Genomic DNA, 17093 nt, shown 5'->3' with positions numbered 1-17093 from the left:
GCTCTCAACACTATCAAGAATATACAGCTCTCAGCACTATCAGGAATAATAATATACATCTTCTGTTGCACACCACTAAAGCTATTTAACACAATGACCCTTTCAAGATGGCTGCACACCGATAAACATATACATTTCAGGTCTCATAGTATGGAAAAAGAAAATGAGAAATAAGAACCAGTGATATTGTCAGCTTGAGTTAAATTCAGTTACCGACTAGTAAGTACACTGCCTGGATGCCAGCAAAGAAGAAATTTAGAAACCTGAAAGAAAATCAACCAGAAAGGGTGAACAGAAAACACTGGCCAAGAAAAAACCTGCAGCCGTTCAGCAAAAAAGCTAAATCAAGCTTCAGCTTTGGTACAAGAGATAGCTTACAGTAATCTGGAAGAAAAAAAATAAATCAGTTATATTCAGAAGCGATTAAAAATAAATGAAACATTGAATGAGTATATCAACTCAAATAACAAAAAGCAGGAAAACAATATAAGTTTTAAAAAGCTATTAGATGAAATTATAAAACTGCAAAAACAAAGACTGAAATGAAGATAAGACTAGCTGAGTATATGACCTCTCAAGAAGAGTTTTCAAAAAAATGGTAGAGTTATAAGAAACTGTACTCATTGACAATATGAGATTTTCAGCCATTCCAGAGAAACTGGAAGAACACACTGTATTAATTTTATAAAAGCGCAAATAAGCAAATGGCCTGGTATTTCACAGCTGGATTTGTTAGCTGAAATGGCACATCAAGTGTATGCTCCAATGCTGGCCATGAGAAAGCAGACAAGACCTGTATTAGAAAAGATGTGATCATACCAGCGGGAAAAGATGATCTTTACAAAACTGTAGCAGAAAAGAAGAGTATTAAAAACTGGAGAGAGCAGAGTATTTCTGGAAAATGATTATTCACTGTACCACAGGCTGAAGAGCAGCAAATTTAGCCCAGCAATCATGAAATATTCAGAGGTAGGTGCAAGATTCAAGCTGCTGTATCCAGCTGTTTCAGAATATTTTTGCTGGAGGATCAAAGACATTTTTGGATGCAGAACAGGCTAAGAAAGAAATAAAGTTTATCCAAAAAAATGTGGGCCAGTAAACAGAAGGGGATGCTGTTTCTCATTCTTCTGACAATGAAGCTCAGATAGACTGAGCCAGTGAAACATTTTCCAAAGATCCAAAGGAAAATGCTTAAGATACAGAAAAAGGGGGGGGGGGGGGCTGACCAGAAAAATCAGGAGTATCTCAGACCAGAACCAAGTCTGGTGTTGAGAGATGGAGATGAGCAGGAAGAAGACCAGCAATAAGCAATAATGAAATTAGTGAATACATGGGAAACCGTAAAACATCAATCACATTTGTGAACTATGGCTTTGCAAGAAAAAGTGGCTGAGAAAGACAAGACTTTTGTTGACTTTATTAAGCCTGTGGGTGGACTGCAAAGCATGTACCCCACTTTATGCCATTAATGTTAACACGGTCACTAAAAGGGAAAAAAAACCTTAAGTGAAACAGTTCTGTTCTTATTAGTATTTGTATGAAACAGTTCATGATATAAACTGCATGTTTTTTATATAAATATATATATATATATATATATATATATATATATATATATATAGTGAAATAGTGTTGTGCAGCGAGTAGTCAAGTGTATTTTAAATGTGGGGGAAGTCTTTTCTGTGACTGTTGTACTCATTTACTTTAATGTCTTTAACACACTTTTTTAGTTGTAAGAAATCATAGGCTTTACAGTACAAGAGAAGAAAGACTGGACAAAAGCAAGTTTAATGTGAATATCCTGTGATCTTGGGGTGGGGAGAGGTGTAAAAGTACACATATTATATGAAGAATTAAATTTTTTTCTGATTTTACAAGGGCGAATCTAGAACAATGGCATTGGGTTAAGCTATAAACAAGTGTTTTGTAAGCAAGTAGGCTTGAAAAATAAGACAAAATCCTTAAAGCCATGAAAAATGATAAGTTTCTTACATCTGCAAAGATATTAACTTGTTTTTTTATCTATTAGCAAATGTTCAGTGGGAATCAAGACTATGCAGCTGGAGACAATTGTACATTCTGTTCTGAATGAAATGTTCAATGTTTCATTGCAGATTACTTTTACATGGCGATGGGCTATATGCAGCAGCAAGCAATTAATCTTGAGAATTCTGAGCATCCTTTGCTGAGGGAAATGCAAAATTTAACAGTGACATGATAAGAGGCTCAGTGCAAAGTAAAATTTGAAATTATGGGAATGGATAAGAGATAGCAGCTTCCCTGGCATCCTTAGTACAACACTGTGCAAGTTATTTTTATTTAAATATAGCCAATGCACTTTTTAGAGCATAAAAGCTATTTTTCATATCTGAGAAGGAAACAGAAATAAGTAAAGAGCAGACAGCAATCAGTTTAAGTGGGAACACAGGCTGTAGCATGTGCTTTAGCATGGGCAACCTTAATTTTAGGTTAGGTACTGCCTGTGGGTGCAGCTGTTGATTTGGAACTACTGTTCCTAACTGGAGGTTTAAACTTATTTTTTGAATATGTACATAATTGTATGTGTTTGTTCTAAGTTAAAGGGAGATGGAGATGTTCTGAAAATGCATTTCGGTTTTGTTTGAGAATTTTTATTAAAACAAAAAGTCTTGAAAAATGTGACTTGGGTTCAAATGGAGATAAGAAACAAATGTATAAAAAGATCAGCCTGCCAAACATTAGTGTGAACATAACACAAACGCTGGAAATACACATTCAAAAAAACTGTAATGTATAATAGGTGGATCAACAACTTTTTATCAGAATAACTACACAATCCACATTATCTTAGAAAGTAAATAGTCTTACAGGTATACACAAAAAGAAAGAATATTGAATTATATTAAGAAACAGACAGTCCAAGTAGTAATGCTGCAGGAGACAAATTTGGAAAGAAATGAACAAGTGAATTTGACAAAGAAAGAATTTTAAGATGGATATTCAGCAGAAAATCAGAAACGAAGAAAAAGACGAGTAGTTATGCTAATTGCTACAGGGACTCCAGCAGGGAGTGAAAATGGAAAAAAGACAACAATGCCAGATTTGTGGAAGCAGGGGCTGCTAGCAAGCGAAGAGGATTACGCTGACATGTGATTATATTCCAGAAAAAAAATGCTACTATAGAGCTTAAGAAATGTTTTAGATAAATTATCAGATTTCAGCAGGGACTATTACTTATAGGTGGAGACTGGAACTTGATTTGCAAAACTGAGGCTGTATCAGGGGACCTAAAAGGGAAAATACAACAAAAGACGGTAGATTTCCGAAGTAATTTATGAAAATATCTGGTATGGAAGATATGAATTATTTTAGGAATTTGGAAAGAACTAACATAACAAGGTACAATAACTGGACTAGACTAGATAAGACTTGCATTTTACAGGAACATGTGCATTTACCCGAAAGCTCCAACATGCATCTAAGGGTCTATGTTAAATATCTGAACGATTAAATGTTTGAATCACTAAAGATCGACCTTTAGTGACTGAACATTTAAATGTTCAAATATTTTAAATAATAAAAAAAAAATACACAAAAAACAAGCCCCCCTGCACTGCCACACCCCCGCTACTTAAAAATACCAACTCCAAGATTGCACTACAGGGTAGGAAATGGGAAATTTTCCATTTCCGCAATGTAGCACACTGAAGTGCGATCTCGGAGTTGGTATATTTAAGTAGCGGGGGTGGGGGGGTGCAGGGGGCTTGACACCCTGCTTACACCCTTTACATTTTCTTTTTTTTTTGTAAATATTATTTTTTTTATGTTCGAACATTTAATTGTTCAATCACTAATGGTCGATCATTAGTGGTTCGAACAATTAAGCGTTCGAACATATAACATAGACCCATATCTAGTAACTATTTCAGATCAAGCAGCAATAAAAAACAAGATAAAAATGCAGGATAATGAATTACCTACCTGTAAAAAGAAATAAATTTAAGGAATGGGTAGTGGATGTTATTAGAGAGTTATTGGGGAAATATCTTCAGAAGTTATAGTTATGGCTAGTGAATGGGATAAAATGAAAATGGAGTTTAAAAACAGGGTAGAAATAAAAGAAAAAGACATATGATAAAGAAGCAACACAAATTACTTAGAGAGGCTAACAAAGGTTAAACTATTGTAGAATAAGAGGAATCTCACAGAAGAAGAGGTGCAAATCCATCCATCCACAACCCCTTTTTCCATTTTTGTAACACATGGTGTTTGGGAGCCACTTCAACTGCAACAATCATCTACTGCCAAGGTTCACACCACCATGTGGAAGAAGAGGTGCACATGCACAGTGCTAAAGAGAAGATAAATAAGTATATGGATAATATGCATGAGCTTAGAAAGATTGATGTTACACATTTTTTATAATAACCCCAGAGCACAAAACCTTTAGCACGATGAGTTAAGCAACAGAGCCTATGGCGAGAAAAATTACCACAAATCTTGTAGAGGTATTAGACACATTTCAGAAATGTCATGAAAATTTGTATGAAGCAGTGAAATGTGGAAATCAAGGAGCACAAATGGAAATATTTATGGAAGACTTACTTATGCCAAGGTAGGCAACAGATGAGGCTCAACAACTAACAGTTAAGACAGGAAGAAATGAGATAAAAATGGTGAAATATAAATCAATCAGTATTCAGGAAAATCTCTTAAGAACACATGGTATTCCTGTGGAAGTTTGGACATTAAGAGGGAAGAAAGTTACAAAGATCTGGAAAATTTTGTTTAACAGTATTTTAAAATGAGGAGGAGCACCAACATCTTTGAAGAGAGCAGTGGTGACTGTATTACCCAAGGATGGTAAAGACCCATCGGACCAAGCTTCGTACAGATCAATTTCAAATCATGATTATAAAGTGTTTTTGTCTTTGCTCATTAAAAAATGGCAAAAATACTGCCACAACTGAAAGACATGGATCAATGAGTCTTTGTAGAGGGAAGATAAACATTTGACAACATTAAGAGAACAATGGTGATCCAGAGGGAAGCAGAATGTAAGAAAATACCACTGTCGGTGGGTCTTGATGCAAGAAAGCATTTGACAAACTAAGATGGGATTTTATGAGTAGGACAATGGACACCTTTGGATTACCTGATATAATATTAAGCTTAATTAGGAGGCTATATTAAGGATCGGAAGCAAGAATTAAAGTAGGAGAGTTCCTCTCGGATATATTGTGTTTGAAAACAGGAACCAGGCAGGGATATTCTTTTTCCCCTTTGTTAATTGATTTACATTAGACCACTGGCAAAGAAAACAAGGGATTCAAAAATGCAAAGATATAACTAGTATGATAATCAAGAAAAGTAGGCTTTATTTGCGGATGATATTACTTTGTACCTAATAAACATACATATCTGTGTTGTGGAATATTTTGAGACAGTTTCAAGTCTTTTTGTGATATAAAATTAATGAAGATAAAACAAAAGCTACAGCCGTAAATGAAGTGCCTACACATGATTTGGTTCAGCAATACCCACATTTATGTGGACACGAAGAGATGAAGTATTTAGGAGTATGGATTAAAAAGGATTTTGCTATAACAGTTAAGGATATGTAGGAAGAGACTAAACAAAAGGCAATACAAAAAAAAAACGTAAAACTGGAAAATCTTGTTTAAGAATATGGATAGTAAGACAAGTATTAAAAATGTTTTAGTCCCTTTAGTTTTACATATGGGTCAGACATACTTGTATCAACCAGAGAAGAATTTGCTGACAATAATTAATAAAGAGTTAAAGAAATATGTGTTTGGTAAGGCAGAGGTCAAGAGTTAAATTGGGCAAGTTGATCCTTCCAATAGAACAAGGTGATTTATAATTACCTGATTTGAAGGAATATTTTAGGGATATAAATTTAAGGTTGATATACATAACACAAGAAAATTATAATTCAAAACAGAAAGGGATGATGATGAAGTGGAGGGGGTGTTTAAGAAATAAAGACAGGGTGGAATTCTGGATGCAGATCCTTATGGAAAATACGAACCATACAAACTATTATATTCATACAGTAGCAGAAACTATTCTAAGACCTAAGCCAACAAGAGAAATGAGATTTTGCCAGTAGGGATGACTGCACATAATGGTACAGAAAACAGGCAAGAGGGGACAGGAATTTGATGGAGAAAACTGGCAAAGGAAACAAGATATTGGGAGAAAATAACTAACAAGGGAAAGGTAACAGAGTGGGATGAGCCCAAGAAGAAGTTTGAATTGCAAGCTACAGACTGCCTTCCCTACCAGAGACTGATAGAGTATAGACAAAGAAAAAGGGATAGGGAAAGCTTAAATAAAAGACCCGCTCTTGTGGAGTTTTTAGTAGAATCTTGAACAGAAGTTTCTGTTAAACAAAATGAGATAATTAGTAGGCACATAAAATACTGTACAACCATAAGAATCAGAGGAGGTCAGAAAGATTGGGAAGAGACACTGGAAAGCCAATTTACAAAAAAACAATAGAAAGACATACATATGGCTCCCAAATATGCAATAAAGTCCAGAAAATGACACGGTATTACAATTGCTTTGATGTAGTAAGGCCTTACCAAGTTTAATTTTGTTGGCTGCCAAACAAAGCAATCATTAGAAAATGGAAATCAAAACCTAAACCAACTCTATCTGAAAAAGCGGATATTATAAAAGATACAAAAGAAGTGGAACGGGGATCTTTAAAAATGGGTAGGAGCAAATTACTTACAAATAAATGGAAACTGTGAGAACAGTATGTGCAGAACAATATTCAGGAAGAGGAGGAGTGAGATTTAAGGGAAGGCAGGTATTCATCAATTTGGATGGAGTGGGTGGAAAAGAGTGTCAGGAGTGATTTGGGACAGACGAGTACCGGTAAGAGTGAAAGGGAAGGTCTACAAAAGGGTAATGAGACCAGCTATGTTATATGGGTTAGAGACAGTGGCATTGACAAAAAGGCAAGAGTCAGAGCTGGACGTGGCAAAGTTAAAGATGTTAAGATTTGCACTGGGTGTGACGTAGGTGGACAGGATTAGGAATAAGTATATTAGAGGGTCAGCACAGGTTGGAAGATTTGGAGACAAAGCCAGAGAGGCAAGATGACGCTGGTTTGGAAGTGCTGAGGAGGGATGAAGAGTATACTGGGAAAAAGATGCTAAAGATGAAGCTTCCAGGTAACAGGAAAAGAGGAAGGCCTAAGATAAGGTTTATGGATGTGGTGAAAAAGGACATGCAGGTGGTTGGTGTGACAGAGCAAGATGCAGAGGACAGGAAGAAATGGAAACAGATGCTCCGCTGTGGTGACCCCTAATGGGAGCAGCCGAAAGAACAAGAAGATATTCATCAATTTATGTGATGTTGGACTGAGAATAGTTACAAAGAAAGTGTATGTGATGTGCAATCTATGTACATGAAAAAAATGTTAATATGGTTTGTTTTCTTTTAAATGTATGCATGTTTGCTTATGTATTAAGTATTAACTTAATAAAGGTGTTTAAATAAAGCTGTTTAACAGAATGAAAAAATGTCACCCTAACTCATCATTCTGCTATGTCAACTTGCTTCACTTTTCTCCTTAGAGGTGACCCTGGGCATACAATTGTTGTTCTACATAGAGTTGCCACCTGTCCCTCTTTAAGTGGGACAGTTCATATTTCAGCCATCATATCCCGCATAAAAATATGAAAAATAGCAGATATTCTGGGATTTTAGGACAAAACGTATTTCTTAAACTTCCACCAACAGTTATGTAAAAGTTATTTTGTACCCAAAGTGCCCTGATATTATATGAAGCAACAAAAATAACTCAAATTCTACAATGGTGAGTTTTTAACTTGGCAAAACGTGAATTCCAGCCCTTTGCACAGACTGTGGAAAAGGTTTCTCCTGCAAAATTGGTCACCATAAAAAATAATCCACTTTTGGCATTTGAAAAGGTGATAACCCTATTTTTCTACACTTCAAAAGTACAGAGCATATCCTAAACATGCAGCTTATTACAATCAGCACACAAACAAAACTTTACGCGGTCATGTATGTGGTCTGATTTACAAAAAAAAACAATGACACCAGAGTGGCATGTTTGTGCAAATGCTTAAGAAACAAAATTCTTTACTGAATGCATAAAAGCTAATGTTTGTTTAAATGAAGAAATGGATTCTCTTTCATAGGAAGTTATACACAAATAGTATACGCCACTCAGTTTGGTCTTGGAACAAAACAAATGTGATAAGAAACAGCACAAGCCATTTTGCTGAAGCAGCAAGAAGCAAAAATCTTGGCACTGGTAACAGGAGTTCATGAAAAATTAAAATATGTATATAATATATGGCTACTCAGAAATGTACTTGGACTGCAATCTCAGCACTGGCAGTGTCAGGTAACAGTACAACCAGAAGCTATCTGGCAGTTGGCACACACGATTACGCTATTAACAAACTGCTTCCTGTGGAGCAGGGCCATTTGCCTAACTGTGTGACCCTTAGCAAGCAGACGGTGCTACCAAGCAGAGTCAGTGAGGGTCCATGGAGTTAGTTCCCTTTCTCGGTTAGCAAATACAATAAAAAAGTGTCACCCAAGAAGTGTGTGTGGGGGGGTGGGCGAAATTCTGTAACACACTTCAGCTGCAGAAAATGAAATTCATTACACCCTTGGCACACTTCCAAACAACTCATCCTCCCAAATATCAGGAAGTTTAGAAAGGTGCTGCAGTTGCTACAAGTATTACAGACCAAAGTGGGGTGAATAAAAATAATGCATCATACACATTACTTCACAGAAATGGTGAAGCAGTTCAAGAGAGTAGAAAAAGGGCTACCAAACTGGAAAAATAAAAGCATACATATCTGTCCATCATATTATTGTTACAGCTGTATGCATCTCTGCGGTGCAATTTATATTACCTTAAATTAAGAATTATACTGAAATTCACACAAAACATGTATTTTTATTAAATAATGACAACATTATGGCTTTCTTTACGTTAGTCAAACAGTTTTTTCTTTCCTACAAGGACACTACTTCAAAACCGGTATTCTTTTACTTTACCCTTTCAGCCTCTTTAGCCAGCAGTAACCACCACGGCTGACAATGTCGGGCTGTTTGGTTAGATTCGCTAGCCCTGATGTAGCAGACTCGGTAGCTGTGTCATATTACAATTTTAAAACACTAACAATATTATTTTTATGGCTATAACTGTTATAAAGTCTCATGCAGTTTAGAGACACACTCGTCACAGTTAATGTAATATTTATCTGCATACTATAGTGTACGGTCTTTCATTAAAGGCAAACTCAATTAAACTTATTGCAGCAGTTTACATCAAAGATACCAGACAACTGCAAACTCTATGTCAATAACATTGTATGTTTTTATACTGCTTGCAGCTGACAACTGCTGAACCGGTTTCGGCTCCAGCTGTCAAAAAAATAACATGATTCGGGGAAACGTCACACGGATGTTTTACTATACTTGAGAGATGCGAAAAGCACCCATAAACTTCATGTCCATATCATGCTAGCTTAGTTCATCAGCATGACAAAGGCTAAAACTTCAGCTGTCATTAGCACCCGGATTTCACACGCACAAACCACCCAAATCCTTTCCTGATGCTCTCATAACATACAACTCACCTAAATAGTTTATCCGAATGGCAGCAGGGTTGTCCAAACCTAAAGACCGTTTCCTTACATCCCAAATAAGATTACTTGCCCTATACCGATCCATCACGAATTACACGAAATAATCCAGGATCGGTTGGAGGAATTCTTTAGGCCCACAAGGCTGAGATCGCATTGTCACTCTGCGCAGCCAATATACAGTCCCTCCTCCCACTAATGCTTCTACTTCTATCCTTCACCCTTTCTCCCTTGATCAGTTTGTTGTTATTTTTTCCTCCTGCTTTCCTCCAAGTCCCGTAACCCACGAGGTCATTGTGTAATATCGCAAGAATTTGATATCTGATCTGCACCTGATACGAATTACTGTTTCGGGAAGTTCAGCATCTGTGCTTGTACATTGTTTGCGACTATCCTTACGACCATAAGGCGTAATATGTTTAAAGGGCAAAAGCTGTTTGGACAAATCATTTCTAAAGACAAGAGGGGAAAAACACAACGTTCCAAATATCCAATAGAAAAAAAGGGCGTTTCATATGCCACCAATAGATAGCTGGTAATGAAAATAAGCATAGACTATGTTAAATGCCTTTTTTCTAAACAGAATACACATAGATTACCAAATCATTGCCTAATCACTGAGAATGAGGCGGGCGTAAGCTTTATAAATAAAGCTGAGGGGATTCGTTAATGGTTTTGTTCTGTATGTTGATTAGTGGTAGACTGTGACTTTAGAGGGCTCAGGAAGGACACGGTTATCGTGGGAAATTAGACGCCGGAGGGTCCTGTTGGTTGTAGCTTTCTCGACTAGTTCTTTTTAGCTATATTTTCAAAATGGCATTGGTGGCAATGAGAACATCTTATCATCGATTTCTTAATAAAATTGAAGCAATACTCCCTGCAAAGCTGAGACCCTTTTACAACCATCCGGCAGGTACGCTATTACGATTTTTTAAGCTTGTTATGGAATGTGTTCCACCCTACCACTCCGTGAGAAAATTTCAGGTGTTAATAAATGCTGTTTTAAGATGTCGTTTGAAGTAATTGATTATTTTGTGACTGAAGAATCTGAGTTGCTAGTTTGTGTATTTGTCTTAGCTTTCTTGAATAAGCGTTCTGTATATAACTTGTAGCCTTGTTTACTGAGTTTAGGAATAGGAGTATTTTGGGCGGCCACGGTGGTGCAGCGGTTAGCGTTGCCGCCTCAGAGGTTTTCCGGTTTGATTCTCGGCTGGGGTGCCTTATGTGCGGAGTCTGCATGTCCTCCCTGTGGTCGCGTGGGTTTCCTCCGGGTGCACCGGTTTTCTCCCACATCCCAAAGACATGCTGTAGTTGGATTGGACACTCTAAATTGGCCCTAGGGGTGTATGTGTCTTCTGTGGAAGGTTAGGTACCGGGCTGGCAACTCGACACTGTAAAACTCCACTGCCAATCATAAGAGGACAGGTGATCCGCTGTGGCGACCCCTAACCGGGAAAAAGCCGAAAGAAGAAGGAATGAGTATTTCATGCGTTGTATGCGGGAAGCCTGAAAGCTAAGTGTAAGAAATCTGGGCGAACCTTAAAAATGATAGGAATATAGCCCTAAAATTATGGACGAATTTTTTAGCATTTTTCTCAAACTTGGCTCGTGGAATAATATAACTTTAAGCTCAGATCTGTACTATTCCTTAATACTTGGTAACTTTAGTTCTCCAAGACTTTTGAGAAGCAGACCAAAATATGAGGAAAAATTCTGGACAGTTGGGAGGAGGTATGAATGGAGGGGTCCACTTCTAAATCTTGAAGCTCTAAAAATACTGAAACAAAAATATCTAAAGCTCAAAATACTGAACTCAAAATTTCGAAGAAGAAAAAAACACAGGACAGCAGCACTAAATATATTGCAGCACAACTACATATATTAACCTATTACTCTTATTACCTATTTGTGTAACTTCATTAGCACAGCTCTCAACCTTTTATCTTCAGAACATGGAACACTATTTGCTATAACATAGAGCAAATAATGTAGCCATCTTCCCCTTGGAAGCTCACAGAATGGTTTTAATGTTTCTTTATGGAAAAATTATGAATTTACCATAATGAATTGATATGAATTTACCATAAAGATCCCTTAAGTACTTCACATTAAATGTGTGGCGTAACATTTAATTGTGGAATGGGGACTTTAAGACTAAGAACGTTCCTCAGAATAAGGTACTCTTGAGAGCTATGTGCTGTAAGTCTGTAGAATGGATAGTTGCCTTCTTGGTGTACATCCCTTTCAGCAGTATTTTATGTGCTGTAATGTGGATAGTGGTCTCAGTTTTCAAGTTGGTGAATCCACTTTGTGGGCTTGTGGTATGTATGCTGCTAGTCTCTTAATAGAATGTTAATCCTGTTATATAACTTGTCTATAGCGGTGTAAGTTCTTGGCTATATTATTTTTTATTTAAGAGGGAAGTAAATGTATGAAAGCATGTTTTATTTCCAGTGTTTAAAATTGCTAATGACCAATTTTAAAACAAGCAGGTGAATATTTTGTATTATACCATGCGAACATCGCAAACCCGACAAACATGCGTGCTGATTGGCTAATCCAACCAGCGTACACATAGTAAATCCTACAAGAAACAACACAAAGTCCAGTCGCTAAATATCATGCAGCGACAGCAAATAAACAGTAAAGTAAATCTAATACCCAAAACACACAACAATTTAACGAAAACACAGAAAACTAACCAATTTCCATACTACACTCCTCATTCCCTCACCTCTAACACTAAAAAAGTCATGCAGTCGCAAATACATCACACACACACTACGTAACCACCACTTATAACACAATAAAACCAAGCATTCTCATAAAACCATTCACTTACCTATATTCCCTACAATACCTATACACAGACAACTCCAAAAATGTACATACTAAAAACACACCACACATCCCTCTGTCAAAACACACACCATACTGAATGTCCACATCAGCATACATCTAATAAAAGTGCATACAACACCACCATCTAGTGACCAAATAGTAAAAGTGCATATTTTAAAAAAATTAATACAAATTAAAACTACACCACATTTCAACATACCTATAACTACTATAGCAATAACCCACGCCTGGGTGTGGGTAATGCTAAATTTACCCACAGTTGGCGTGGTTTGGTCCCGAGGGTGAAGCCCGAGGGACCAAAAGCCAACCGTGGGTAAATTTAGCATTACCCACACCCAGAAGTGGGTTATTGCTATTATAATGACATTATTTAAGAAAAGAAACTATTACTTTTCTTAAATAATGGCATAGTATAATGCCTGTTTACTGCCCTTCCGCAGATGTCTGGCATCCGCGGCAGTTCTGATGTACTGTGCGCCTGCGCAGTACATCAGAGCTGTGGGCAAAAGCAACTGAGAAAGTAAGATCTCAGTTGCTTTTTTTTTTAGTGTTTCGCTAACGGACATCTCCGTTGCTTATTTTAAAACTGTCTCGCTATGTTCCATTTAACATAGCGAAACACAAAAAAGCAACGGAGATCTTGCTTTCTCAGTTGCTTTTTTTTAAAACACTGTCTCTGTATGTTAAATGGGTTTAACATAGCGAGACAGCTTTAAAATAAGCAACGGAGATCTCCGTTGCTTATTTTAAAGCTGTCTCGCTATCTTAAACCCATTTAACATAGCGAGACAATGGAAAAAAGTCCGGGCGACCGGACCTTTTTCCATTAGTATAACTCTATTTACAACGGGCACGCTGGCCAATCAGCGTGCACGTTTTGGGGGGGGGTCATGGTATAATAAAACATAACTACACATTATAAACTTCTACACTGCTTATATTATACCAAGCACCACCTAGCCCTTTCCTAACATTTTCTGAAAAACTAAAAAATAACATTTATTTAAATTAAAACAGAAATAAACAAAATTAAAACAGAAATAAACACAAACTGAAAGTGTGGACTATTTTATCTCACAAAGTGGAAGAATACAAAAAAAAGCAAACCAACATAAATAACAACAATACAAACATAATACAAAACAAACTTAACACCATGGTATAATAGCAATAACCCACTTCTGGGTGTGGGTAATGCTGGATTTACCCACGGTTGTCTTTGTTTGGTCCCGAGGGCGAAACCGTGGGTAAATCGAGCATTACCCACATCCAGGCATGGGTTATTGCTATAACAACATTCAATGCATTCCTTTTTATACAACCCATTTAACAACTTCATGGAATTTGAAGTGATTGCTAACATTTTTTTAGAAAAGCAATAACCATCACAACACTATTTGTAACAGTACCCCATTTAAATACTATGATCATCCTGAATACCGAACATCAGATTGGTTTCCCACATTTATCTGTAACTTCAGTTTGGATGATATTTGGCTATGAAGTGCTGTCTTAGCCAATTTTAAATGGCTGCAAAATGTATGCATTGGTAGTTATTTGTGGGAGGGAGAACTGTTTAGTTTGTATATCTTCTGTTTGCATACAGAAACATATTCATATCTTTCTTCTGGCTGTGTAGTAAGTAAAGGTCAGCCAGTTTTCATGTTTCTGAAGTGCTTGTGCAGGTGATTTTTTATTAATGCTTGAGACCAGGAGATGGTAGTTAAGCTCTTCTAAAACTGGTTGAGGGGGGCAGCTTGTGCACTCTTATTTTTTTCCATTGTATGAAGATTGAGGTGACATTGAAAATGCAAGTGTCTTAAATGTGGCTAGTAGCTTCCATTTGATAGTTTCCACTGTATAGAGTGAGATGGGGGGGCATTATTACAAAAAGTAGTAGTATTAATTTTGCAGTAGTAAGCCACTAGAGGGTAAGGATGTATACTTCAGCAAATTCTTTGAGTTTCTTTTGTGTTTTGTCCAAGTTTATACTTCCATGTTGCTTTATTTTTAGGCACTTGTGTAAAGCGCCTGAAGAGTAGGTATTGCCCCAAGTGACTTACTAATTGTGGTTTTGTTTTGATCCATTGTGCAAGTTTTAAGATGTTACAGAAAATGGGATGTGGAAAACTGCTTCACATGGCCTAAGTACCCCCCACCCAATAAACAATCTGCCCCACCCAATAAACAATTTGTTTCACATAGCCTAAGTACCCCCCACCCAATAAAACAATCTGTACCATTCACTGAAGTTGGCAAAATGTTTTAGTAGGATTAAAAATTGTGATCAGGCAGTTTATGGTTTAAAAATATTGTTTTGGAACACAAACCTGGATGCAGGTACATTAAGTGTTGTCTTTGTAGCAGTCCAGTCTCCAGTAACGTATTGAATCGGAAAATACTTGTAGACTACTTGTGTCTGCAGCCCAAACCTCCCAGCCTTCTAGATTCTTTCATAACTCTAGAGAAGTTTTTCTGGAGGTTCTTAGTTTCTCAGACTTAAGAGAATCTCTGGATTCTAGAAGTAATGGCATGATTCACCTTCTCAGGTTGCACACAATCTATTCAGTTATAGTTAACACCTAATAGATGTCTGTCCCTTACTATTTTTGTTCCCACCATGGTAGTTCACTTCCAGGAAGGGTTGGGGCACTCTTCTAGGTCCTATGATGAAAATGGGCAACTTGTTTAGTTTGACTTTCACAGTTGTAAAGACAAAATTGGACAGCATAAAATTTTGCTGCAAGACTTCTAGCAAAATTTATTTTTTATGGGCTGGCATGTTCCTATGCATTTCTACCATTCCCAGTGATATCAAGGGCCCTCCTGAATCTGGGCATACTCAAAAGATTTTGTTTGCTTTTTGGCCTAAGCAGCAGTGTTTCTCCCCCGTAACGGAACTGGCCAAGCAGTTAATACAAGCTTCCTCCCCGTTTGGTTCTACTCATAAGACTTTCATACACCCCAATCTGAAACTAAATGGCTGATTCAATTTTGACCCCCCCCCCCCCAATCAATGTGTGCAGCTAGTACTAAAGGACTCTTAAGCCAAGTACTGTGAAACTTGGTTGCTAAATTGAAAATATTTGCTACAACCAGGGCCCATTCAGAGATTCTTTACCACAGGGTTTTCAAAGTTGCATGCCTTGCCTTTCCTGTTCTGGTCAAAAGATGAACCTTACTTCAGCATGTCTTCTCTGGGATCCTCCTTCTCTCACTTTGACCAGGCAGTTCTTGAAAGGGGTTTTGCATGTTAGACCAGCTATATCTTCACAAAACCAAGCTGTTGATCTGTAGTGGGACAAAAGGGCAACTTAATCAATGGATTCTGAAGCATTCTAGAGGCCTCTACTTTGTCCTTTGTGAATGACACTACAAACTGGATTCCTTTTCTATAGCACAAATTAGACTTTCTAGCCCCATTCTCCAGAGGGTTCTAGACACTCGTCTATCCTCCCTCCCAGTCTAAGTTGTGATAGTCTAGCCATGCAGTTAAGGCTACTGCAGCAGTGTTCTGAACATGCAACATTTTTTTTAAGTCGCACTTAATCCTGGCCTTGCATGTTCAATGATATTGGTGCTGTCACTGCACCCTTTCTCTCTAGTTTACATAATTGTTCTGGCTGTTTTTGTCAGGGTAGTAGGCTCTCCTTTTGGAGTTGGTCTTCAAGGATTTTTGGCACCAGGTTCCTGTTTACTCATTTTGGAGCTTAAGCCACCATATCCTGGGTACATGGGGCAGAGAGTGCAAGAATGGCTAGCCTGCCATTGTATTCTTGGCAAGGATATAACTTCAGCTGAACTAAATGGCTTGTACAACTGTACATTTCTCTAACTTTTTTTTTTAAGTGTACTGAAAATACCTGCACAAGAACTGTTTTGGATGTCTGTAGTCTACATAGAATATGCTTTTAATTTCCAGGAACACTGGTTTCTTAAAGTTCTCTGCTTCGTGTACGCATTCAACGATGGAGTGCTTCTGTCAAATCTGATTAACATGTGGGATAACATCAGTATCCCTCCAAATATAAGCTGTGCTTTGCCATTTGCGTACAAGCTAGATACTTCAGATCTGTATTCTATAACTTGACCTGAAGGCTGCGCCCAACTGGACTTTGAGTTTAGTGTTTTGTGTGCTACTTCTCTGAAAATGAGGAAAGCTATGATGGCAATACCAGATCTCCTTGAACACTAGACTGGATTAGATCTTGAGTGACATATCCTTGTGTACACGCGGACAAGACTTTCTTTGGAAGAAGACTCTAACACTTGTACATGCAGCTGATGCTGTATGGTGTTTATGGTGTTCTGGTGGACTAAGTCCAAGATGGCCATTGCAGTATTTTAACTCCTGTGAGTTGTGGAAGGCTTAATGCAACCCCCCCCCCCCCACAAAAAAAAAGTAATATGGTTTCTTTTTCCAGCAAAATTGGTCAACTTAGATCTTTAGACTTCAAAGCTGGTAGGATCTGACTGGAGAATACTGGAAACTAGTGCTGTCTACATTGTAAATGGGTAGAATGAGCAGTGACACTAGTGGGACTTCCCCTTGCCAGGATTTAATGCATGTACAACCCAATA

The 17093-nt window shown here is 37.5% G+C and overlaps 2 protein-coding genes across 4 annotated transcripts in view; one reads left to right on the top strand and one right to left on the bottom strand.

The window, feature by feature from the left end:
• The window catches only part of DCAF6 (DDB1 and CUL4 associated factor 6), a 2031218-nt gene extending 2021176 nt beyond the window's left edge, over positions 1-10042 (bottom strand). For 2 of the 3 annotated variants that reach the window (XM_044072359.1, XM_044072360.1), the window contains exon 1: positions 9645-10038. In XM_044072359.1, the coding sequence (XP_043928294.1) occupies positions 9645-9738 (94 nt within the window). In that variant the 5' untranslated portion in view covers positions 9739-10038. Of the gene's footprint in view, positions 1-9644 lie in introns of all 3 variants that reach the window. The other variant, XM_044072358.1, reaches the window with a different exon arrangement.
• A 178-nt stretch (positions 10043-10220) lies between these two features.
• LOC122802655 (mitochondrial pyruvate carrier 2-like) overlaps positions 10221-17093 on the top strand; it is a 222908-nt gene continuing 216035 nt past the window's right edge. The window contains exon 1 of the mRNA XM_044072361.1: positions 10221-10563. Within this exon, the coding sequence (XP_043928296.1) occupies positions 10464-10563 (100 nt within the window). The 5' untranslated portion in view covers positions 10221-10463. The remainder of the gene's footprint in view (positions 10564-17093) is intronic.

Source organism: Protopterus annectens, chromosome 5.part0, assembly GCF_019279795.1.
Source record: "Protopterus annectens isolate FY-2018-M chromosome 5.part0, PAN1.0, whole genome shotgun sequence".
NCBI lineage: Eukaryota > Metazoa > Chordata > Ceratodontiformes > Protopteridae > Protopterus > Protopterus annectens.
Note: the sequence above shows the minus strand (reverse complement) of the source record. Positions and strands in the feature narration are given on the sequence as shown.